This window comes from Dendropsophus ebraccatus, chromosome 13 (assembly GCF_027789765.1).
Source record: "Dendropsophus ebraccatus isolate aDenEbr1 chromosome 13, aDenEbr1.pat, whole genome shotgun sequence".
Taxonomy (NCBI): domain Eukaryota; kingdom Metazoa; phylum Chordata; class Amphibia; order Anura; family Hylidae; genus Dendropsophus; species Dendropsophus ebraccatus.
In genome coordinates this window covers 43,723,995-43,750,023 of record NC_091466.1, presented here as the reverse complement: position 1 = coordinate 43,750,023, position 26,029 = coordinate 43,723,995, and the positions used below count along the sequence as shown (strand labels likewise).

The 26,029-nt window shown below is 44.7% G+C and overlaps 1 protein-coding gene across 4 annotated transcripts in view; it reads right to left on the bottom strand.

Annotated features, from left to right (window-relative positions):
* Positions 1-21,770, bottom strand: part of PPP2R5E (protein phosphatase 2 regulatory subunit B'epsilon) — a 104,394-nt gene extending 82,624 nt beyond the window's left edge. Inside the window, exons 1-3 of one of the 4 annotated variants that reach the window (XM_069951403.1) lie at positions 21,344-21,770; positions 17,640-17,674; positions 624-787 (exon numbers count right to left, since the gene is read on the bottom strand). In XM_069951403.1, the coding sequence (XP_069807504.1) occupies positions 624-787; positions 17,640-17,659 (184 nt within the window). In that variant the 5' untranslated portion in view covers positions 17,660-17,674; positions 21,344-21,770. The remainder of the gene's footprint in view (positions 1-623; positions 788-17,639; positions 17,675-21,343) is intronic. The other 3 variants (XM_069951402.1, XM_069951404.1, XM_069951405.1) reach the window with 3 other exon arrangements.
* Positions 21,771-26,029: the final 4,259 nt, after the last annotated feature.

The window sequence follows — 26,029 nt, the reverse complement described above, 5'->3', positions numbered from 1 at the left end:
ACTCTGGGCCATTAAATCTGCTGCAGATCCTGTACGTGTGAACGAACCATTAAAAGGGGTTATCCAGTCTTGAAAAAAACATGGCGGCTTTCTTTCAGAAATAGAATCACTCATGTCCTCAGTTTGGGTGTGGGTACTGCTGCTCTGTTCTACTAAAGTGAATGGCACTGAATTGTAATATCACACACAACCTGAGGACAGTACCTTAGCTGTTTTTTAATCCTGAATAACCAGTTTAACAACAATGTGAACAGAGTCTACAAGTTTGTTCCTATTGCCAATGTATATATTTGAAATATCTGTGTTTTAGGCAAGAACATCCAATTAGACAGAGGTCCTGTATCCCTCAATTGAAGGGAGTGGTAGTCAGAGACAGGTGCTACCACACCATTCAACAGCATTGACCCACAGTCCTCAGCTACCTCTGTCAGATTAAAACAACCACCACCTATCCTGTGGATAGCTGATGAGTGTTTCTCCTGGAGAAATCCCTTTAAATGTTCTGTATAACTAAGTGCTGTGAATATATTAATATTATATATATATATATATATATATATATATATATATATATATATATATATATTTTATTATTTATTTGCTGGTATACATGGTGCTCTTACCTTTAAGCAGAGGCAGCGGTGTTAACTCTATAGGCTTCCCCTGAGACCTAAACTGTGAAGAGCTCTGTGACCTCTTCTGCCTGGCTTTTCTGACGGACTTCCGAGAAAATCCGTCTACTTTATCCACTGATGGAGGAGTGGTTGGTGCTGAGGACATATCCCTACTGAAGACAAAAAAAAAGAAAGAAGAGTTAGCTGTAAAAATACAAGAGACAATGAGCTTAAATTTTATTTTTTTTTGTTTTCTAAATGGCATTGAATAAAAATAAAAGGACAAGGGAGATGGCAGCCTGAGTGAGGAGCTCCGGGCATACACAGCTACATAAGAGGCCATACACCCGTTCTGAGGCAGCTGACCGGTTCCTATACATGGAGCAGAGGTACCGGGAGACCCCGAGACCACCCTTCACCCACGCCAGACCTGCTACCCGCCTGCACCCGTCCGCCCCATACCTCACTCGCGGCGCGGCCGCATCAGAGTCCCGGCGGCCTGACACGAGGCGGACGCTCCTTCAGCTCCCCTGCAGCCCGCGGTCAGACCTGGCTGGAGCCAGGGACCGGATCCCTCCTAGCCCGCCGCGGAGTCCATCGGAGGTGAGGAGAGGGGATCCGCCTGGCCCGACAGCCGAGACGGAGGGTGAGCTCCCACGTGGCGCGCGGCCATCTTGTTTTCCGGCCGGCGGAGTGCGGCCTGTAGCTGGGCCCCTTCATCTCTCCCCTACTAGCTCTGACAACGAGCTGGGAGCTCTGGACACAGGCCTGGGAACTATAGAAGGGGATAGCTGTCATCAAGCCTCTCTATCCCCCATACAACAGGCCCGACAGCGCGCTGACCCCATCACCTTAAAGGGGCAGCAGCGCATATCACAATATATGATGGCCGCCGTACAGAAAACACAGCGGGGGGAGAAGAATAAGAAGGGGGGCCAGACTCAGTCCACTAAGAATAATGGTGCCCCGTCCCGCTCTGATACCTCGCCTAGATCAGATTGGCGCACAGCAGACTCGGACTCTGAAACTTCTATCATAGGCACTATGTCCCAGCAAGGGGTCCAGGACCTGCTGTCTCAGCTCCCCACCAAACAGGACTTTAAGTCCCTGATTAATGAAGTGAAAGAGACTTTCAGGGTAGAGCTTGCAGAGGTGAGAAAGGACCTACACCATATTTCTCAGAGGGTTGACTCATTGGAAAACGACCATGATTCTACCAGAGTCTATATTGACAAATTGAGATCCACTGTTTGCACCCAGGCCCATACTCTGGATGATATGCAACGCCACATTGAAGACCTGGATAATAGAGGGCGGCGCAATAACATACGAATAAGAGGCCTCCCCGAAGCGACGCATGATGATGACCTTGTCAGTACACTAGAAGGACTCTTTAATTCCATTCTGGGTGAACCACCCACCAACAAGATTAAGTTCGACAGGGCACACAGGGCTCTCAGGCCCAAACCGACATCGGGTGCGCCCCGAGATGTTATCTGTTGCCTACATGACTATACGGTTAAAGAGGCCATCATGACTAAAGCTCGCTCTCTCCGGGATCTGGATTTCTACGGTGCATCCCTTCAACTCTTTCCTGATTTATCCTGGATAACTCTGCAGAAACGCCGCTTTCTGCGCCCTTTGCTTACAATTCTGCGGGACTGCGACGCCTCATACAGATGGAACTTTCCTTTTGCACTCTCTGCTCGCAGGAATGGGCGTTCCGCTGTCCTGCGAACCCTGTCAGACCTCCCCAAGTTCTGTGACACCCTGGACATCCCGATTCCCAAAATATCGGAATGGACTATCGCTCCCCCTCCTCCATCACCGCCACCAGTGTGGCAAACCCAGCGACAGAAGAGAAAGCGCTCAGGATCCACTGAACCGACTCCCACTCCTGTGCAGGACATAGATCTCCCTCATGAGTAGAGACGTGGCTGTGAGCCTCGTGTCCTCCCTACCTCACAACAGCCTACCCCCTTATGGGCTATTGTAACATGGCCTACTTTTACGATAATTGATATTACCATAGCTGTGTTGCTCAGTTCTTTGTATGTTCTTTGCTTGGTCTGCTGTTGACCCACTTGGTGCTTCCTACCTCCCCCCCGATAGGGGCATAATGTTTCAACCTTTGGGTTGTTTATTTCTATATGTTATACTCTTATGGTTAATCTATTTACCCCTTTGTCCTGATATGATGTGTCAGGATGGTGAGCCATGGGCTCCTACAAATGTCCGTCTATGGTGTCTTTGTCTTGTCTGTCTGCGTTTTCTCTCCCCTCCCTTCCTTTCCCCTTCTCTCCCTATCTCCAGGGGTCCTTCGGCTGTTAACCTACATCTACATAATGGTGAGGGGAGCCCGTCCCTGTCCGCGAGCTGTCTGAACTGGGTGAGTTGTTATTTCGCTGGTCCGTGTTCACTACTCCCTCCCAATGGCTAGAATAGTGACTCTAAATGTAAAGGGCCTTAACTCCAATGTCAAACGCCGTTTGACCTTAAGGGAATTACGCAATCTAAAAGCAGACGTGGCTTTCCTACAGGAAACGCATTTTGATAACACCGCGACCTTCTCTTTTTCCCACCACTCCTATCCCATAGCTATCACTGCCTCCAGGGGCACTAAAACTGCAGGGGTAGCTATCCTTTTCTCTCGCTCCTTCCCCTTCCAGGTTTCTTCTTCATTCTCAGACCCGGGCGGGCGGTATGTCATAGTGGAAGGCACGCTGCATGGTAAACCTCTAATTTTTTGTAATATCTATGCCCCAAATAGGACCCAGATTCCCTTCCTCCGTAGGGTGTTCAATAAGTTGGCAAAATACCCCCCGGCTCCCAGAGTTATAGGGGGAGACTTTAATTTAACTTTCTCAGATCTGCTAGACAGACACTCTGTAGATAACCGAGCTGTCCCTGCAGACCAGACCAGACTTTCCACTGAATTCCGCAAACTTATCCGAAAACATAACCTATACGACCTCTGGAGGCTAGACCATCCTACGGAGAGGGAATATACGTTTTACTCCCATCCACATCGCCTACATTCTAGAATTGATTATTTCTTTGGTAATATTCCCACTGTCAGGCTCCTACAAAAGGCACATATAGACCCTATCTCCTGGTCGGATCACGGGCCAGTGGTGATCTGTCTAAAAAGCTTAATGACACCAACACGCCATTGTCATTGGCGCCTAAATGAAACCCTGCTGAAGTACCCGTTGTCCCGTGATTCGATCAAGGCCAGTATTACCTCTTACTTCCTGGACAATGGGGGCTCTGTAAACTCTGAAGCCATCCTGTGGGAGGCCCATAAGGCAGTAGTCAGAGGGCATTGTATCGCTCTGAGCTCTCGTCATAAACGAGACTCCCAGATGGCCTTTCTGGCAGCTAAGCGGGAAATTCAGACTTTGGAGCGCTCCCTAGCTGACCGCCCATCTCTGGTGGGGCTGCGGCGACTGGTGGCTGCGAGATCACGTCTGAAAGAGCTATCATTAATGAAAGTAGAGAAGCTGCTCCTCTATTCCAAGCAGCGCTTTTATGAAAAAGGCAATAAAGCCCATACTCTCCTAGCTCGCAAACTAAATGACCAAACAGCCTCCCAGTCCCCCCAGGTCCTCAGGGATTCCTCGGGCGCTCTGCGATATCATCCTGCGGATATCTCTTCCCTATTCCTCCAATTCTACTCTAAGCTATACTCGCTACCGTCTACCCTTCCCTCCGACCCTGAGGCCCGTTCCTGCCGGATTAATGAATTTCTGTCAGAATGTCAGCTCCCCTCTTTGCCAAACAATGCTATAGATGAGTTAAATGCACCTATTAGCATGGAAGAGCTGTCAGAAACACTTAAATCTCTTCCGTCGGGCCGGGCACCGGGACCGGATGGTTTTACCTATCTCTATTATAAAACCTTCTCTGCAGACCTGTCCCCCAGACTGTTATCACTTTTTAACTCTTTTCTTCAAGGGGAAGCTATACCTTCCTCCTTGTCCCACTCATTTGTCACCCTCATCCCTAAGCCAGGTAAGGACCACACAGATTGTGCCAACTATAGGCCGATCTCCCTCTTGAACTCAGACTTTAAAATCTTCACCAAAATATTGGCCACTAGACTAGGTTATTGGCTACCCTCCCTCGTGAATGCAGATCAGGTTGGGTTTGTGTCTGGCAGACAGGGTGGGGACAATACCAGACGGGCCATTGACATTATCGATGCAGTCAACCAGCAGTCAGGGAGGGCAGTGCTTCTTAGTCTGGATGCAGAAAAGGCCTTTGATCGCCTTGGCTGGCCGTTTATGTTTGAGACCCTAAAACGCTTTGGTCTTAGGGGACCCTTTCTGACTGCAATTGAGGCATTATATTCGACCCCTACTGCAGCTATTAAATTCCCCCATATGTTGTCTAGAACCTTTCCAATTTTGAATGGCACCCGACAGGGCTGCCCGCTGTCGCCCTTATTATTTGTTCTATGCATCGAGCCCCTGGCGGCGGCGGTTCGCAATTGCCCCGATATACGTGGGGTGTCGGTTAGAGGCAAGGAATTCAAAATTATGCTTTTTGCCGATGATGTCCTCCTCACCCTGTCTGACCCCGTCACGACCCTCCCTGTCTTACGCGACCTCCTCACTAGATTTGGAGTCCTATCAGGCTATAAAGTTAACACCACTAAATCAGAAGCCATGCCCTTAAATCTGCCTGCCCACCAGGTCACACATCTGCGCTCTGTATTTAAATTTAAATGGACTACATCTTCCCTTAAATATTTAGGCATTCAACTGACACCCTCGTACACTACCCTGTACTCAGCTAACTTCCCCGCTCTATTTAGGGACATCAGAACTCTCCTCTCTAAATGGACCTCCCACTTTATATCTCTCCTGGGTAGGGTCGCCTCGGTGAAAATGACCATATTGCCCAAATTGCTTTACTACTTTGAAACTCTTCCTGTAAGAGTACCTCTCTCAGAACTCAAGGCCCTTCAGAGGGATATTTTTAAATTTATCTGGTCATCAAAACGGCACCGCATACCTAAGTCGGTAATGATGAGTAGTAAGACGCAAGGCGGGCTGGCAGTTCCGAACATACTCCATTATTACTGGGCGACCCACCTGCGACAGATTCTTGCATGGTCAAAGTACTTGGCCTACAAGAGATGGGTGGAAATTGAGAAGATCTGGCTGGCCCCATTTCACCCCAACTCATTTTTGTGGCACTCCTCCCCCCCCCCCTCCGCACATCTCAACCTACTGGGGCCTATCCGCTTTACCCTGCATATCTGGTCTTCCTGCTATTCTAAATTTGGGCTCATCTCTAAAGCCTCTCCTCTACACTCCTTTCTTCTTTTCCCTAACTTTCAGCCGAGTTTACAGTCCCATCCTGTTAAACTGTGGGGTTCGAAAAAACTTTTCCAATTCGCTGACATCGTAGACCCACTCACTCGCACTCTCCTTCCATTTGACAGGCTCGTGGACAGGGCGGAGTTACCGTCTTCAGAGGGGTTTATGTATTTGCAGATACGACATTTTATGATGTCCCGCCTGGGAACCCTCACGGTGACCAAACCCTCAGCGTTTGAACAACTGGTGAGGTGTAATACCTCCACTGCTGGATTAATTTCAGATATTTATAGTATCCTCAATTCCCCTGTGGGTGATTCCCAGGTTGGTCATGCGTATATGTCCCGTTGGGAGACGTGGTTGGGCAGGCAGCTTCCACCAGAATGCTGGAATGTGATTTGGGAAAGGGCAGCAAAATCCTCTATATGTACCACCTATAAAGAATCGCAATATAAACTGATGATGTTCTGGTACCACACGCCAGAACTGCTCAATAGGCTGAATGCTTCTATCTCCCCGACGTGCTGGAGATGCCTTGGTGCAATTGGTTCACTTTTCCATATTTTCTGGGAATGTCCTCTTATTGAGCAGTTCTGGAGGGATGTCTGTGGTATGGCCACTACAATCTTCCACACAGAGATCCCCAGAGACCCTGCTATATGTTTGCTCAATCTCTTCCCCAAAACTTTACGGAAGAAACAATCCAAATTATTACTAACCATTTTGACTGCTGCTAAATCGCTGATTGCGAGGGGATGGAAACAGGTCTCGCCCCCCTCTATGAACTGTTTTATTGCTAGAATGCAGGAACTGCGCTCCCTAGAAAAACTGACTGCCTCTCTAAACAATAAGATGGAAATGTTTGACTCAGTATGGACCATGTGGGACTCTTACCTCACCTCTCTTACGACCGCCGATGGAATACCCTAACAGTCTACTTCACCCCTTTTCCCCTCCTTCCTATGTATCTCCTGTCTTGTGATTTGTTGCTATGTGTTATCAGTGTACCTTATTTTCGAGCGGATTACCTTGTTGGATCCGCCCGTTCTTGGCTAATACTGTTTTGTAATCCTCCAGCCGTGTTTCGGCCCTGGTATTTTTACGATGGTTGCAGAAACTATATATATTCCAACTGTTACAGCCTATTGTTGCAATTGCTCTATGTCTGCATTACCTCTCTGGGCTGAGGTAAAAGCCTTACCATGTGTGTGCTTTTGTGTTTCATGGAAAAATGTCAAAATCTTTAATAAAAATTACAGTTATAAAAAAAAAAAAAAATAAAAGGACAAAGTATGCAAAAAGTAAAGAGATCGTTACAGGTATGCTGGATGTTACATAAGTGCATTACATAGTTATAAGCAAACAAAGGTGTAGCTTCAATGCAAACAAGGTCACCTCCATAGAAGGATAAATCTTAACCTCAAGCACCAGTGTATTGGGGATGGGGGACATGGTGAGAAGACCCCGGTCAGCTGCTCACTGTATACCAATCAGTTTCTTCAATCTCCATGTGAAAAAAAGTCAACAAGTAGGCAATCTGCTGCCGACATGTTTAAAGGGGGTTATCCATTGCTACAAAAACATGGCCACTTTCTTCCAGAAACAGCATCAGTCTTGTCTCCAGTTTGGGTGCAGGTTTTGTAAAGTGACAATGTCATACTTCTATTCTGCAACCAAACATTGACAAACCTTGTGAAAATGTTTCACTTTTGTGTCATCTCTATTGGTCAGGCCAGGCTAGCTATAATATGAAAGACAATAAAGGGCAAATCATGAAATGAATGGGCTGCTACCTGTGCATCTCCAGCTGTGGTGAAATTACAGCCCTCAGTCTCCTGACAGTCCACAGCCAGGACGAAGTATATAAAGATCTCTGCAAGCGAATCACATTGAATATAAGGGACCTGCAAAGTCCTATAACTCTCGAAGAAACATTAACAAGGGTTAATCCTCTGAATTGAACTCTTTGGCCACAGGCTACAGTGTTGCTGTAATAATACTATGTAATCTGTCTGCATAACACCGCAATACATTCACATCATGGGATATGCAGACTGAGACCCCCAATCCTGAGAAAGGGTGACAGCGCTGGACAGTAGAGGTCCTGTAATCCAGCTGTGTAGGAAACTACAGTCACACTTACTTGGGTCAGTGCTGCTTCCCCCCTTTCTCTGGACCCTAGCAAAATACTTTTAGAAGATTGGAATATCAACTCCCTTGACATGACCAAAGTGGAGGTGTAGCTATGTCCCTTCCTCGGCTGTGCATTTCTCCTGCCTATCTTATGTTCAGTGGGGCCCACTAAATGTGGAGATGTTAGGAGACGTTCACACTGCAGAATCCGCACAGAGACTTCAAGCAAATTCCGCCGGGCAGCCTCTGCTTGAAGTTCCACCGGACCCATAGACTCAGTGATATGTGCCGGGGGATTCCGCTGTCCGCCCAAAGAATTGACAATTGGGCAACATCAGAGCCCAACACCACGTCCTATGAACTTAAAGGGGTTATCCAGTGCTACAAAAACATGGCCACTTTCTTTCAGAGACAACACGACTCTTGTCTCCAGGTCAGGTGCGGTTTGCCATTAAGCTCCATTCACTTCAATGGAACTGAGCAGCAAAACCCAGCCCAAGATGGAGATAAGAGTGGGGCCATCTTTGGAAGAAAGTGGCCATGTTTTTGTAGACCTGGATTACCCCTTTAAAATAAGAGTTGGTCATAAAAAGCTGCGAGTAAAAGGCTGTATAACACTGGCGAGTCCACAAGAATGTCAGATTACAAGAATGACGCTTGAAAGCTTGAGAGGAATCTTAAACACAGTGCCAAATTAGGTACTAAAAAGAATAGTAGTTGTGTATCTTAAGGAGGAAAATGATGTGTTATTATTTCATGTGATTCTCTCAAGTATTAGATGATTCATCCGATAAGGTTTTATTACGGATGAATGTATAGCCCACACAGAATCATATAGATGACCAGAGAATCTGTGTGGTCTCCAGAGCACAGCTCTTATTATGGCACCACATAACCTGATAGGTACACTACTATGGCAGCCCCATGGCCATATGGCTTCCATTTCATACATATATGTTTTGTTTCTGACAAATTCCATACAAATATGCAGAAAACAGTATGTCATGTTCCATCAAAGTATAGAGCGATGTTTCTAGGGGAGGAGGACAGCTTCCTACAATGGCTTCTAGAAGAGGACAGCTTCCTACAATGGCTTTTAGAAGAGGACAGCTTCCTACAATGGCTTCTAGGAGAAGATAGTCCCTAATGCTTATAGGGGAGGAAGGTCCCTCACAAACACTCCAAAAGTCAGAGCGGTTTTCCCCAACCTCAGGATCTCTAGCTGTTGCAAAACTACAACTCCCATCATGAATTCTGTTCCAGATTCGTCAAATCAGATATTCACTGCAGATGATACATGGGGGCCTGAGCGAATTCTTCCAAAACCTGTATATTAAACATGTGGATTTTGCAATGGAACTGTGGCATATTTGTAGCAAGAGCCACAGAGGGAAATAAAAACCTGGCCTAGAAGAAAACCTTGCTGTGGGATATTGAGCTGTAAATTGGGATCTCATGTCTCTGCCTATCAAATGCAGCCGAGAAAACAAAGAAAAAAAAAAAAAAACATTCCGTGGGGAGAACAAAATGCTCTCTAAAGGATAATTACTGAAGGAAAATAAGCTTTGTAGAGAAATTTCTCTTCAAGTCGGTTGTTGCTGGATTTGTTGCTCTACATCAAAAGACAGTGCTGCGCTCTTTGCATTAGCCACAAATTAATCATATAAAGTATTACGGTGTCATATCTCCAGCCAGAAAAATAAAACTGACAAGGCACAAATACACGGCCAACTAAGTAAGTGTGTCTGGAGCTGTACATTTAGGGACAATGGCAGATGCCACACTGATAGTGATAGTTATAAAATACTTCTCTGTATGGTGCTATATAACAGAGGCAGCAGAGTGCACAGAGCTCTTTACCAGGCCCTAATAGATCACCCAACAAAAGGGGCTCACATCTTTATGAGACCATGGCCATTTGCAGGAGTTGTTCCTTCTTATGGTCCATATGGAGATGTAAACAAGTGAGCCATCTAAAGCAAAGACAAAATGGAGATAATACACTGCCACCTCTCTGCTGGAAAATCAGGACGCTAAGGGAGGAGGATTATTTGCACCTTTTCACACCACTTGTGTCACACTCTCAATTAGGTCATTGTAAAGTGTGTCAAATCTATCATATTATCGACATAAGATCTTTTTGCCTTGTAGATTTCTACTACACCCATTGAGACACATGGGAATGCACGAAAACTTTTCAACTTTTTAAAAAGCTACAAATAAAATGTATTTAAAACCACTCTTTAAAAAAACAAACAAAAAAAAAAACAACCTTCTGACACGTCCTAGAGTAGGGGGTCAAACTTGCAGCCTCCAGCTGTTGCAAAACTACAACTCCCATCATGCATAGACAGTCAAAGCTTTAGCTGTCCAGGCATGATGGGAATTGTAGTTTTGAAACTGCTGGAGGGCCACCAACTTGACAACTGTGTCCTAGAAATATAGTATCTGGGTGTTCTGATGCCCCACCAATAATTAGATATACCTGGGAGGAACGTGCACCTTAGTGCTTCACTCACCAGAGCGGTTGCAGTTACAGAGACTGACCCCTTTGTCAGACAAGACAAAAAAAAAAAAAAAAAAAAAAAAAGAGTGGCGTATACTACCCCTAATTGTGATGCAAGGTCACTGGATGCTGCAGAACATTACAAGACTATGGATGAAATAGTCCGAGTAACCCAACATGGGTGGGGCAGACCAGAGCAGATTTTTCTCCTTTAGTTTTGGGGCATTTTTTTTTTTTTTAACCTGCTGTAGAATGCACCATTGCAACTACATCCTACCCTTTGACCTATATATTTTTGCCTCCTTTGCTTTCAGCCTTATTCACATCAGTTTTTGGCATGTGCTGAAGATACTGTTGCACTCCTGACAGGTGATCCTGCAAGGAGCTGAAACCTGGCACCAGACTTCCTACAGTACGATGACGTCGCATGCGGTGCTATGGGGCAAAGTAAACGGGGCAGACAGAACCGGCACACTTGTTAAAATCAGGATAATTCTTAAGAACATTTATCCATTCATTGTCATTGTCTAAAATACACTGGAAGTAATTCTAGGCAAGCAGAACAGACAAGAGTGCCAAGTAGGAGAAAGGTCCTGACAACGGCTACAAGCAGAGCTCTGACAATTGTCATATGTTATGGTGAAACCAATCTCAAAGGCTGTTGTAGAGAATGCATGGTTTACATAAGTAGAAAGTATAGACCTATGCAAAATTTGGACAACTAGAGAGGTCAAACAAATTGGCAACAGGGAAAAACAAACATTTCTATTACACAGAAAATGAGCAAATTAAGACTTGTAGAACTGCAGTATAGAACTAAAAAAGCAATGAAAATCAATGGAGTTTTACAAATCCCCATTCACATGCTGTAGAACATCATCCACCTAGATTAGAGGCCATGTCAAGGATCGGCCCTATCTGTTGTAACGCACAGTAAAACACAGGCTAATATGTGCAATTTGCCAATGGATTTTGCAGGGTTACTTACACGACCTACAGGTCTTAAAGTTAATTGCAGGAGCTTCCGGCTTTACAGCTCCCTGCCAGCAGCCTGACTTTGGGAGACCCACGGTGTGAACTTTGGTTGTACTAACCCAATGCTGGATAAACCCGTCACTAAGCAATCCGCTGTCTGCACTTAGCATTGTCTTCTAAGGACATGTTTACATAGTCACATTATTATGACCACCAGCTAATGCCCAGAGAAACCTCCATGTACAGCAGCTAGACAGGTTGTAGGTGACTCATTAAGACTGGGTATTCAGCTAAAAAAAAAACTTTATATGTATTGTTTCAAGTATATAGAAAACAAAGCAGCTATGCTTACATCTCCGCACTGCCCTGGTGTATCCACTGTCCCCCACTGACTGACTTCACTTCCCTCTCAGCAGTGACAGCCTGCTCAGCCAATCTCTGGCCATGGAGCTGTCCCGTCTCAGTCAGTGATTGGCTGTGTGAACTGTCACCGCTAAGACAAGTCTGTCTCGGAAGAGGAGGTGGGGGTCAGTCAGTGGGGAACAGTGGAGACACCACAGGAGGACACCATGGGAGCGTGGAGAGGTAAGCCTATCTGCCCCAGGAGACAATCAGCATGTATGATCTGCGAGGATGGATTTGAATCCCAATCGGTTGAGAATGCTTTCCACATGGATGAGTGGATGCAGTCCTACATTTACATGCAACCAGGGTGTTGTGAGCAGAACAGAAGGCAGACTGTTATAGTGCCATCTATGCATAAATTGTATTGTAAAGCAATGTAAACATCTGCTCCTGTTTATGTTCTATATATGTATATTACGCTAGCTTAGCACAGAACATGGGTAAGAATAGCAGCAAATGCTCAGTCTGTAGTATCTGTATAGCTATAGTCTTGGAAGCTATGTCATATGGAACCATTCATCTCATAAGCTGGTCACCCGGAGGCAGAACGAGATATGGGGGGGGGGGGGGGAGCTTTATAACATGTACCTATCCTGACCCACTAAAAGGATTCACAAGGAAAGGAGTAAGTAGTGAAAGTATAAAGTATAGCAGGAGTATCTTCTCCAGGATAAGCTCTTCTATGTGTACAAGCGTCTATGTTACATAACTCTCTATACACCCATCAGCCATAACAGTGACACCCCCGCCATATAGGGTGCAGGTCGTTCTTGTGCCACCAACAGCTCGAGGCTTGTGGCTTAAAGTGTCACTGTTTTATTTTTTTGCAGAAATCAATAGTACAGGCGATTTAAAGAAACTTTGTAATTGGGTTTATTAGGCAAATATGCAATTATCTCCATTCAAAAAGACTTTTCCCAGGTCCCCCCCCTCTCACTCATTCACTGCTCATTATCAGGAAATCTTGAATCTTTTACATCAGCCAGATCCTGCGTGTTCTATGGAGAGGGGAGGGGGGAGGAGGAAGGAGGGAGATTATTCCCCAGCAGAGAGCAGAGAACAAAGGATTACACTTCAAAATACTGTTTCACGATAAAAATGCATTTTCGGCTTACAAACCCAATTTCAACATTTCTTAAAATCGCCTGTACTATTGATTTCTGCAAAAAAAAAATTATACGTCCCTTATAAGTATGTTTCCAAGCAGTGTTCACTAACCTGTGGCTCTCCAGCTGTTGAAAAACTACAACTCCCATATGGTCTGATTGAAGTTGTAGTTTTGCAACAGCTAAAGAGCCACGGGTTAGGTACTGCAGCTCTAAACTTTACATATGCTAGACGAAGGCGGTCCAGGCACAATGGGAGTTGTAGACTTGCTGGACAGCCACAGGTTGGGGACAATGTTTAAGTATGTGGGCGCAGGGAGACACTAAGAAACATCAGCTACTACTCTGGTAGACTCAACTGCCCATGCTTTTCATCATTAGCCTTTTACTTTGATGACAAACATGTAATGTTATACTCCTTCAGAAGAATTGTATATCAGACAGCAACTACACACTACAATGACAGACTATAACACCTCCAAAACAGAGCCATAATATGGCCAAGTGCATGAGGCCACGTGCTGACCATACACATAGGATAGCTATTAAAGGGAATCAGAAAATTGTTTAAAGTGTTCCTATTGCTTGCCATGTTGTAGAGACATATGATGAATTAGTCCAAGATAGCGGGAAAGTCAATACTTTATTTGATTCCCAAGTACATGAGCTACGTTTCAACCCATCTGGGTTTTCATCAAGCATGTGCTTGGATGGGTCGAAACGTAGCTCACATGTACTTAGAAATCCAATAATGTTTTGAAGATATTCTCACAGGCCCAGATAACACATGGCTGCCTGGGTCACATTATCTGAAGACTGATATTTACTACTATGTGCAGAAGTAATTCTAGTAGGAAAAATACATTTTAGGCTACATGTTTTACACTAGTATAAGGGCCCTATTACATTATTGTGATTATTGTGCGAAAAATCGTTAAAACGACAATCGTTCTGTGTCATTTCAGGCAACAATCGAAAAATCGTTCGTATGTCATTGATTGAGATTAGAACCTAAAGTTATCGTTAATCGTTCTGCATTTTTTTCGCTAATCGTTCAGTGTAATTGCACATTGTTCATTGTTTTGCTGGGATCAGAAGGAGTAAACAATGATAGTAACAATTGCAATAACGATCACAGTAACGATACAACCATCATTGTGGTGAACGCTTTCAGGTAAATGACAAACAATCTCGTTTGCGATTGTTTATCGTTAGTCGTTAATTGTTAAAAATCACTCTGTAATAGGACCCCAACACTATCCACCTTCACAGACATACAGTGTCATGTATATTACTGATGTCTCAGGAGGTGACTGCACTGCCCTATAGCTGCACCTCTATGTCTTCATCCTAACCAGTGGACAGAGGTATCTCACTATCCAGCAGGTACGGCCTATTCTGCTATGAGTGATGCAGCATACAATGGGTGTCAGTCACCTCAAACTTCCTTAGTGTATATTTAGCAGCACTTTGTATCACCTTCCTTATCAATTATTAAGACCTGATAGTGTAATAGTAATCCTTAACCCCTTCCAGGCCAGAGTATGTGGTAAATATAGCTAAAGCTACTCAATCAGTGTCCACGTGATAAAGGTAGATTATCTTTGTGTAAATGCAGTTTGTGCTGCTTGCCATGCATGTATGCTAGGTATGCAGGAGGATAGGCCTCTCCGAGCCGTCATGTGCTCAGATGTAATGGGGGAAACAAGTGCAAGAGGTGAAGGGAAAAAAGACAGACTGTGCAGAGCAGGCACATTGCTCCCAACCAAAATAACCTGAATAGCAATACATAAAGCTATAGCATAGGGAAATGCATGCTCAGTGCTGGCCAGCCTGCCACATGACTGGAGCCTCAGGTGTGGCCAAACTTTACCATTTACTGTCCCACACACCTTGACTGTAGTAAAAAGGGGTTCATGCTCCATTATAGTATATGGGTGATAGAATTACAGCCCAGCGAGTGAACTCAGACATTACGGTATCTCTATAGACTCTGCATGCATGACCCACTGTAGATGGGAAGTGTAGGACACAGCCCCCACTGTATGATAAAGTGCAAGGTATCTAGCAGCACAGTATCCACTGTATAGGACGGTGTATTGTACAGTACAGCACATATATAGCTCCTGAGCAGTGACGGCACAACACAGAGTAAGGGCCCTATTACACGGAGCGACGAAACGGACAGATTATTGTTCTGTGTAATAGAGACAATAATCAGCCAATGATCATGTCTTCAGCTGATTGTTTATTTAGGATCAAACCTAAAATCATTGCGCACCGACCGTGCATCGCTGCACGTAAAAAGCGATGTGTGACGGACGACAGGCGATTCCACAAGCACAGTACTTTACCTAGACATGTTGCATGGCTTCTCCTGTGCTCCTTCTTCCTCCCGATCCCACGCGCAGCAGCTTCGGTGCTGCCTGTCTGAGCTGACAGACTGCTCAGCCAATCACTCGCCTGGACCGCCGCGACCAGTGATTGGCTGTGCGGTCTGTCAGCTCAGACAGGCCGTACCGAAGCTGCTGCTGCTGTGCGCGCGATCGGGAGGAAGAATAAACGCAGAAAAAGCCCTGCAACATGTCTAGGTAAAGTATGGTGTTTAAACAAGGGCTGCAAGGACATCTAGCAGATCGGCACTCGTTTACATTATTGATCAGGCCCCCATCAGCCCGTGGAATAGGACCCTAAGGGGCCCTATTACACACAAACACACACAGATTTGTCTGACAGATTATTGAAGCCAAAGTCAGAAACATACTATAAACAGAGGACAGGTCATAAAGGAAAGACTGAGATTTCTCCTATTTTCAAATCCATTCCGGGCTTTGGTCTCAAACATCTGTCAGATAATCTGTGTGTGTAATAGGGCCTAAAGACCAAGGTTTGGAAACAACTGGGGGGAATTTATCAAGGCTTGCAATGCTTTTTTTTTTTTTTTTGACGACAAAGAAAAAACAACAACTTCACTAGTTTTCTGGTTTAAGCATCAATAAATTGCCTATATATGTCACGTAAAGGGTTACCCCACAACTCTTAGGGGTATTCCTATGTCCTTATCTCAGCACTTCACCAGTTTCCCAGAACAGGATGCAGCTTTTCCAGGCACCTGGGGAGGAGCGGCAATTAGAAGGCAGCCAGGTGATAAGCCCACTGCCAAGCTACCAAAGCGATTCACTTTGTTTATACAGTAAGTTTGCTCATCTCTAGGTTACAGACCAGTGTTAAAAGGTGGACATACACCTTTAATAACCAACTCTCCTGTCTGCTGCCCGTCCTCCCCACACACAGCAACGTGGGGAACAGCACACTTGATCCCTATGACCACATCATCTGTCGGTGGCTGTTTGGAAGAGCCTGATACACTTCATAGGAAAATCTAAACCCATGACAAGCAGCTAAAGTTTTAGCTGTCCAGGCATGATTGAAATTGTAGTTTTGCAACAGCTGGAGGGCCGAGGGTTCCCCATTTCTGGTATAAGGTGTATGGGGACCTTAAAAACATCAGTCTGCAAGGTGTGTGTGTATATATAGACAGAGAGAGAGATTGAGAGATTTTGCTTTTAGAGCAGAGCAGTGGTCGGTAATGTACACAACAAGCTGTCAATGGGAGGGAATGGAGACAAGTTTGCTAAATAAATGTATTTGTAAAAATATTTAACTTGACAAGACCTACAAGTGTAGCTATAATAGTGGAGAACGGGAATACCCCTTTAACAGGGACAAACTCCATTTATTGTGTAGTGTGGCGCCGAGCAGATGATCAGTATGAGTGTCGACAACCTGACGATCCTGTAGAAAATTCATTAGTCCATTCTGCCCAAAAAAAACCCTTGAAGGGGGCATTCACACATCCCATGAAACACGGAACCCTAAGGACGGTGAGGCTTCACAGTGGAAGGAATGAACTCCCGGCATTGTGTATCATTATAATGTCAGGAGAGCCGACAGTGTTTAAATCTTCCTGGAATTGTACTGACACAGCCACATGTATAGGAAGGAGCCACTGTTTACTGCACCATAGTTGGTATATACAGATGTATAGTGAGGTGATGAGGGGGGACCCCCAAATGTATATTTCCTCTGTATATATCTACACATTCTCATACGCTACACATACTGTATATCCTATCCTCCTACACAGCTTATGAGCACACTGTATATTACACTAATCAGACCAATGCCAGGACTAGGAGACCAAAAAACTCCTTGAGCTTGCTGGACTCAGTGGTTCTCTGGTCCATCATGGAATGCTACCATCTCTAATGCCGAGACCACAGAGTATTATACACCCTTCACGGGATAGCATACATCGCAAAGGGCCTTCAAAGAATTGTGCATGTAATCCAATAAAGGTTTTAGAAGAATCCTGTGTAGTTTTCCGGTGGTCTCAGAATTGGCGATTGTGGCATGTGACAGTGGACTGGAGAACCACTGCACCCAGCAAGTATTGAAGAGCTTCTCTTTGTAGACTGGTGCTGGTATTGGTCAAATGACCCAGCAGGTAATGCCATGAACCGTTCCGGAATGCGCAGTAGAGGATATTACAATCCAGGCACATACACTTTACCTTTCCGTACACAACGACATATGGTTAGTGCACACCTGTGAAAGTGATCAGACGAGGCCACATTAGGAGGCACTCCGGCTTGTCTTTTCAATGCTATTACATTACACACTTCCCACACTGCACACATATAAACACTGAATATACTTATTCACTACACACTGTACTTTATATCCTCATACACACTATACAGTATATCCTCTTCTTGGACATGCACACATGCAGCCCCTGTATACCACGTCCACGTTATATCCTCTCCTCATACACACTCACATGTACCGTATACAATATCCACATACACGCTGTGTATCCTCTCCTCGTTACATCCACCATACAGTGTATACTCTTTCCCCCCACACACACACACACATACTGTATCATACCCACATATACACGTTTTGTATATCCTCTGTTCATACACACTGCACATTACATCCACCATACACACAATTATGTATCCTATGTACATACACATTACACCCTTCCATACATACCGTATATCCACTCACTATCATTACTTTACATCCACACATACTGCATATCTAAGGTGTGTATACACTGTAAATCCTATCCTTGTACACACTATATATCCTATTGCCATAATGACACACTGTCTACCTCTTTTCATATACACTGCATATCACGCATATATACACTATCATCTCATCACACATATATACACTGTATCCTCTCCTCATACATACACATGTATATACTCACACTCTACTGATATATACTCTGTATATCCTCTCTTCACACATAAGCACACTATATATCCCCATATACACAAACATACTGTATATTCTCTCCTCACACACATATACTCACTGTATATAGTCTCATCACACACATACACAATCTATTTATCTTCACATACACACTATATATCCTACACACACACTCACACACACAGTATATCCTCCCCTCACACACACATATACACTGTATATCCTCCCCTCACACACACACAAACACTGTATATCCTCCCCTCACAAACATATACACTGTATATCCTCCCCTCACAAACATATACACTGTATATCCTCTCACTCACACTGATACACTGTATATCCTACCCTCACACACACATATACACTGTATATCCTCCCCTCACGCACGCGCACACACACACATTTAGGCTGGGTTCACACTACGTATATTTCAGTCAGTATATTTCAGTCAGTATTGCAACCAAAACCAGGAGTGGATTAAAAACACAGAAAGGATCTGTCCACACAATGTTGAAATTGAGTGGATGGCCGCCATATAACAGTAAATAACGGCCATTATGTCAATATAACAGCCGTTGTTCTAAAATAACAGCAAATATTTGCCATTAAATGACGGCCATCCACTCAATTTCAACATTGTGTGAACCGAGCCTTTCTGTGTTTTTAATCCACTCCTGGTTTTGGTTGCAATACTGACTGAAATATACTGACTGAAATATACATAGTGTGAACCCTGCCATATAGACTGTATATCCTCCCCACACACACACACACTGTATATCCTCCCCTCACACACACACACACACACTGTATATCCTCCCCACACACACATACTGTATATCCTCCCCTCACACACACACTGTATATCCTCCCCTCACACGCACGTATACACTGTATATCCTCCCCTCACACGCACGTATACACTGTATATCCTCCCCTCACACACACGTATACTCTGTATATCCTCCCTCCCCCCCACACGTATACACTGTATATCCTCCCCCACACACACACACACGTATACACTGTATATCCTCTCCCCCCCCCACACACACACACAAACACTGTATATCCTCCCCACACAAACACATACACTGTATATCCTCTCACTGACACACATACACTGTATATCCTCTCTCACACACACACATACACTGTATATCCTCTCACTGACACACACACACTGTATATCCTCCCCTCACACACACACACACATATACACTGTATATCCTCCCCTCACACACACACACACATACACTGTATATCCTCCCCTCACACACACATATACACTGTATATCCTCCCCTCACACACACACACATATACACTGTATATCCTCCCCTCACACACACACACATATACACTGTATATCCTCCCCTCTCACACACACACACATATACACTGTATATCCTCCCCTCTCACACACACACACATATACACTGTATATCCTCCCCTCACACATATACACTGTATATCCTCCCCTCACACATATACACTGTATATCCTCCCCTCACACATATACACTGTATATCCTCCCCTCACACATATACACTGTATATCCTCCCCTCACACATATACACTGTATATCCTCCCCTCACACATATACACTGTATATCCTCCCCTCACACATATACACTGTATATCCTCCCCTCACACATATACACTGTATATCCTCCCCTCACACATATACACTGTATATCCTCCCCTCACACATATACACTGTATATCCTCCCCTCACACATATACACTGTATATCCTCCCCTCACACATATACACTGTATATCCTCCCCTCACACATATACACTGTATATCCTCCCCTCACACACATACACTGTATATCCTCCCCTCACACACACATACACTGTATATCCTCCCCTCACACACACATACACTGTATATCCTCCCCTCACACACATACACTGTATATCCTCCCCTCACACACACATACACTGTATATCCTCCCCTCACACACACATACACTGTATATCCTCCCCTCACACACACACACACACTGTATATCCTCCCCTCACACACACACACACACTGTATATCCTCCCCTCACACACACACTGTATATCCTCCCCTCACACACACACACACACTGTATATCCTCCCCTCACACACACACACATATACACTGTATATCCTCCCCTCACACACACACACATATACACTGTATATCCTCCCCTCACACACACATATACACTGTATATCCTCCCCTCACACACACATATACACTGTATATCCTCCCCTCACACACACATATACACTGTATATCCTCCCCTCACACACATACATATACACTGTATATCCTCCCCTCACACACACACACATATACACTGTATATCCTCCCCTCACACACACACACATATACACTGTATATCCTCCCCTCACACACACACACATATACACTGTATATCCTCCCCTCACACACACACACATATACACTGTATATCCTCCCCTCACACACACACACATATACACTGTATATCCTCCCCTCACACACACATATACACTGTATATCCTCCCCTCACACACATACATATACACTGTATATCCTCCCCTCACACACACACACATATACACTGTATATCCTCCCCTCACACACACACACATATACACTGTATATCCTCCCCTCACACACACACACACATATACACTGTATATCCTCCCCTCACACACACACACATATACACTGTATATCCTCCCCTCACACACACACATATACACTGTATATCCTCCCCTCACACACATATACACTGTATATCCTCCCCTCACACACATATACACTGTATATCTTCCCCTCACACACATATACACTGTATATCCTCCCCTCACACACATATACACTGTATATCCTCCCCTCACACACACACACACACACTGTATATCCTCCCCTCACACACGCTGTCTATCCTCGCCGGGCAGGGGGAGGGGACGTGCCCCACACACGGGGAGGCAGGAATGTGGCGGATTACCTTGTAGCTCTTAATAGGGATCAGAGATTTTGCAGGGGGTTTCCTGGTAACCGGAGCCGCGGGCACAGAGGGCTCTCCCTCCCTCCCTTCCTTCCTTCCTTGCGGGTTGCTGTGCTCTCAGCCTAGGCCTCAGCGCTTGCCCCGGTAGCAGCAGCAGCAGCCTGTTCCTGCGAGCCCGGGATAATCCTCCTTCCTCCGTTCACAATCACCTCGGAAATCCCTGACAGAGAGGCAGTCACATTCCCCGGGCTGGGCCCTAGCTGCGTCTGTCCCCGGGGGGCAGAGGGAGAGGAGCGCTGCTGCTTTCGGTCAGGACTGTGCCCCCCTCTTGTCAATTTCCTCTCTATTGTCAATATCACTGGGCTGAGTCCATGGCACACAGAACACAAACACAACCTAACCTGCCCGGATCTCTAGCCCCGCCTAGCGCTGTGCTGACGAACGGGCAGGTTCAAAAAGGAGGGCGCCCGCTGATTGGCTGCGACGCGCTGCTTCCACACCAGCAGAGAGGCCAGGGCCCAAGCCTAGCAAGCTAGAGTGAGAGCGCAGAGCGCTGCTGAAGGGGCCGCGGGATTGGTCGGTGCGGGAAGTGCCCGTATGGAAGAGGGGGAAGGGCGGGAAATGCTGTGCAGGAATGGGGTGTTGTTTTCACTGCTGCTGAGAGTGAAACTTCATGGCAGGGCAGCCTGGAGCTACTCTGCGGGGACTACAACTACCAGCATGCCATGCAGCTGCTCTAGTGACACAGGAGACTCCAGACTGCTGCAGGGGCATGACTATGAGGTTACAGCGTAGCAAACAGGGGGCCCCAGGCCTCAAGGGGGTGTGGTCTATAAGCTATGGTTCTTCAGCTGTTGGAAAACTACAATTCCCAGCATGCCCAGAAAGCAAGGTGCAGTTTTGCAGCAGCTGGAGACCAACAGCATGGACTCTACTGCTTTACGGCTATGTTCACCCATGCAGTAATTCTGTGTGGATTTCAGTGGGTATGCCTCTCCTTCATGTCTATAGGTCCTGATATGGAGAGAGGATATCCTTGTGTGACAAACCTGTTCAGCCATATAACCTACATGGCCTATCCTGATGCCAGGACTCCCAGCATCCCTATCAGCTATTTGAAGGGATTAGTGTTTGGGCCCTGCTGTTAACCAGTGGCAATGTGAATGGAGCTTTACATAGCAGACTTTGCCTTGAGGCCGGTCATAACCTCTACGGTATCTGTAGGTGATCACTTTTGCAGTGCTCTCTAAAGGTCATGACCAATACACAAGGCTTGCTTGTTTACAGGGAAGGGTTAATATAGGAAACAATGTAAAGTATGGCATACATGCCTGTAGTATGTGGACATGACATGAGTCACCTGCAGGAAGCTCCTGAGTCACATTTAGGTGAGAGATTGCATCAAGTCAGATTGGGGCGTGAAGGTCTTATCTCTATCTAAGCTATTAAATTATGAATGAGTAACATGTCAGGTCTAGGAATACATAATCTAGTAGGGCCGTGCATGTACTGAGGGCCTGACCTGTTGGGTTGGGTTAGTACTCATGCAACTTTTCTTAGAGATGAGCAGCTTGATTCCTCTGTTATTCCTCCTGGAATAGACTGGAAATATTCCCTGTTAGCAGTGGGAGTGTTTTTATAGTCAGAGGCCTCATTCACACCATTGTATAAAAAAAAACAAAAAAAAAAAAACATGGCCTCATATATGGATGGATAATAGGAAGGAGTGTTTTGTTTGCTATTGGAAATGGTAATATTTTGTGCCGTTATGATGATATTGCTGAAACACAGATGTAAAACATGGAGCACATACTGACACAAACCATGAAAATTATTATTTTTTTTTATTTAACCCATTGACTTCTATGGACTTAAAAGGTAGCAAGATGGGCCTATCAGAGCACGCTGTGTACTAAAAAAAAAAAAGTAAGGCTGGAAACACAGCAGTTGTTTGGAACGCTGCCACTGCAGTTTTTGTGCGAAATACGGACGTGGGTTTGAATGGGATGAAAAATATAGGGGGAGGACTTGTACTTCTCTTTTATGTTGGATCCTCATCTGATGATAATGGCAATTTTTTTTTTTTTTTTAAAGCGTTTCCAGCCTCATAAAACCATTGAAATCACGATTTTGTCAATGCATCAAAAGAAGAAATAAGTGGGAAGAAGCCCTTTCTACATTTTTTTTTTTTTTCCAAAGGAGCAAATGCAATGAAGAAGAAAAAAAACACCCCAGAATTGATCTTTTAAAAAGAATATCAGATAGGTCAGGAGGTTGGCAGCCAGGTTTAGAGATGAGCACATGCTCATGTCTGATCGTTTGACATTTGTATACCAGTGGCTGAAGAAGTTGGATGCAGCCCTAGGGAGGCTGGGAAAACAGACATAACATATGGCTGTATACATGTTTTCCTGGACTCCCCAGGGTTGCATCTAACTTCTTCAGCCACCAGTAATTAAATGCTGAATAATCAGTCTCAAGTTGCTTTCATCTCTAGGTAAAGATCTATTTATAGGGCAAAGAAAAGGCCCAACTAACCTGGTGCTGCCACCACAACAACCTAGGGAAGCAGTGTCAAACTGCTAGTCTTCTGCAGAACTACAATACCCATCATGCCTCAACATTCAAAGCTTTGGGAAGAGAAACTAGAGGGACTCACAATCCTGCTGGGGGTTACTTTTATAAGGATCTCACTACTATAGATGTAAGGACTTGAAGGGCAAGGTAAGGCTATGTTCACACACATTATTTTGTGCCATTTTTTTTAGCTGTAAAACTTATGTTTTACTGCTAAAAAATAAAAACAAACAATGATAATTTTTTCCCTACTGGCTGATAATTCCCCTAAAATATTTGGGGCTTGTCCAGCCAGAACTCATTTTTGCAGAATGCCCTGGAAGGGGAAAAGTGGGGGGAAAAAAACAATTTACCTCCCGAGCTCCCACCCTGCCGCCTGTACTCTACCGCTTTAGTCACTGGTGTGCCGATGCTTCCAGGTTCCTAAAACGTGGCATGGCAGGCCCGGTCAGCCATTCAGTGGCAGAGGTGGGACACTGCTACTGGGGCTGAATGGCTGGGCGGGCTTCCCACATTAAATCTCAGAAGCATCAGCACACCAGGGACTGGAGCTGCAGAGTACGGACAGCAGCGTGGTGGGAGCCAGGGAGGTAAGTGAATGGTTTTTTTTTTGTTTTTTTTTTTATGTGGTATGGCTGGGAAGGGGGTGAGTAAAAAAAAAAAAAAAAGTCTTGGCTGCACAACCCCTTTAAGTGCACGGCCCTTTTGTCAGCTATTATATCTGCCTTTAGAAGTTTTCACACATTTTGGGATTGGGACCCCAAAAAAGCCTAGTTTGCAATTAGAAAAATTGCATATACTATAGGAAAAAAAAAAAAAAGTCTAAAAATGTACCAAATGGCATGGCGGAAAAAAAGAAAGCTAATTTTTTTTGTTTTAACCCTTTGTTGACAGCCCATTTTTCATTTTTGAACTTTCGTTTTCTACTTCCTCACGTTTTAAAGGCCATAGCACTTGCACTTTTTCACCTACACATCCACATCAGCCCTTATTGTTTACGACACCAATTGTAATTTGCAATGACAGACTTAAAGAGTCAATGTCGTGAAATTTTGTTTAGCAGAAATCAATAGTCCAGGCGATTTTAAGAAACATAATTCGGTTTATTAGGCAAATATGCCATTATCTGCATTTAAAAAGCCTTTTCCCAGGTCCGCCCCCCCCTCCTTTCTGTCATCCACTGCTCAGAATCAGGAAATCTCAATCAGACGCATCCTGTCTGTGCTATGGAGGGGGGAGGAGAGACGGAGGAGAAATGTGGCAGCAGAGAACAAAGGATTACACAATGGGGGAGCTATTCAGAGGTCAGATAGGTCAGTGGTGACATCAGAGGAGCAAGCTGGGTAATGTAGCTTTTAATTAACTCTTTGTTGTCCTGTTTTGGTGTCTTATTTCCCTCTCTCCATAGGAGAACAATGAAGACAGGGGAAGAGCTTCAAACTTGTTTTTTTATGATAAAAATTAATTTTTCGGCTAATAAACCCAATTACAAAGTTTCTTAAAATCGCCTGGACTATTGATTTCTGCAAAATAAAATTTCACAACAATGACTTATGAAGTTTTCCATAATATATGCTGCGAAACGAAAGTCCAGCAAGTGGGTTTAACACTGCTTAAAGGGGTTATCCAGAATCAAAAAAAAAATAAATAAAACCATGTCGGCTTTCTTCCAGAGACAGCACCATTCTTGTCTTTAGTGTGGGAGGGGTTTTACACCTCTGTTCCGTTGAAGTGAATGGCACTTATTTGCAAACCACACCTTAACTGGAGACAAGAGTTGTGTTGAAAATGGCCATGATTTTCTAATGCTAGATAACCCCTTGACGACATGAAGAGATGTGATCGCTGAGGGGCAATCTGTGCTTGTGGCCAGGTTGGCTAATCCCGGTTCGGCACTTAATTATTATGGGCTTCAGAAGCCCATAGCAATCGAGCACTGATGTCATGGGTCAATGCAGAACATTGCATTGATCTCTATGTACTGCATTGATCTCTATGAGAGATCAGTAAAGTTATAATAGAAGTTTCCCAGGGGGACTTATAGTTATGGTGTAAAATTAAAAAAAGTCATCAATAAAAAAAATCCATCCCATAATAAAAGTTTAAATC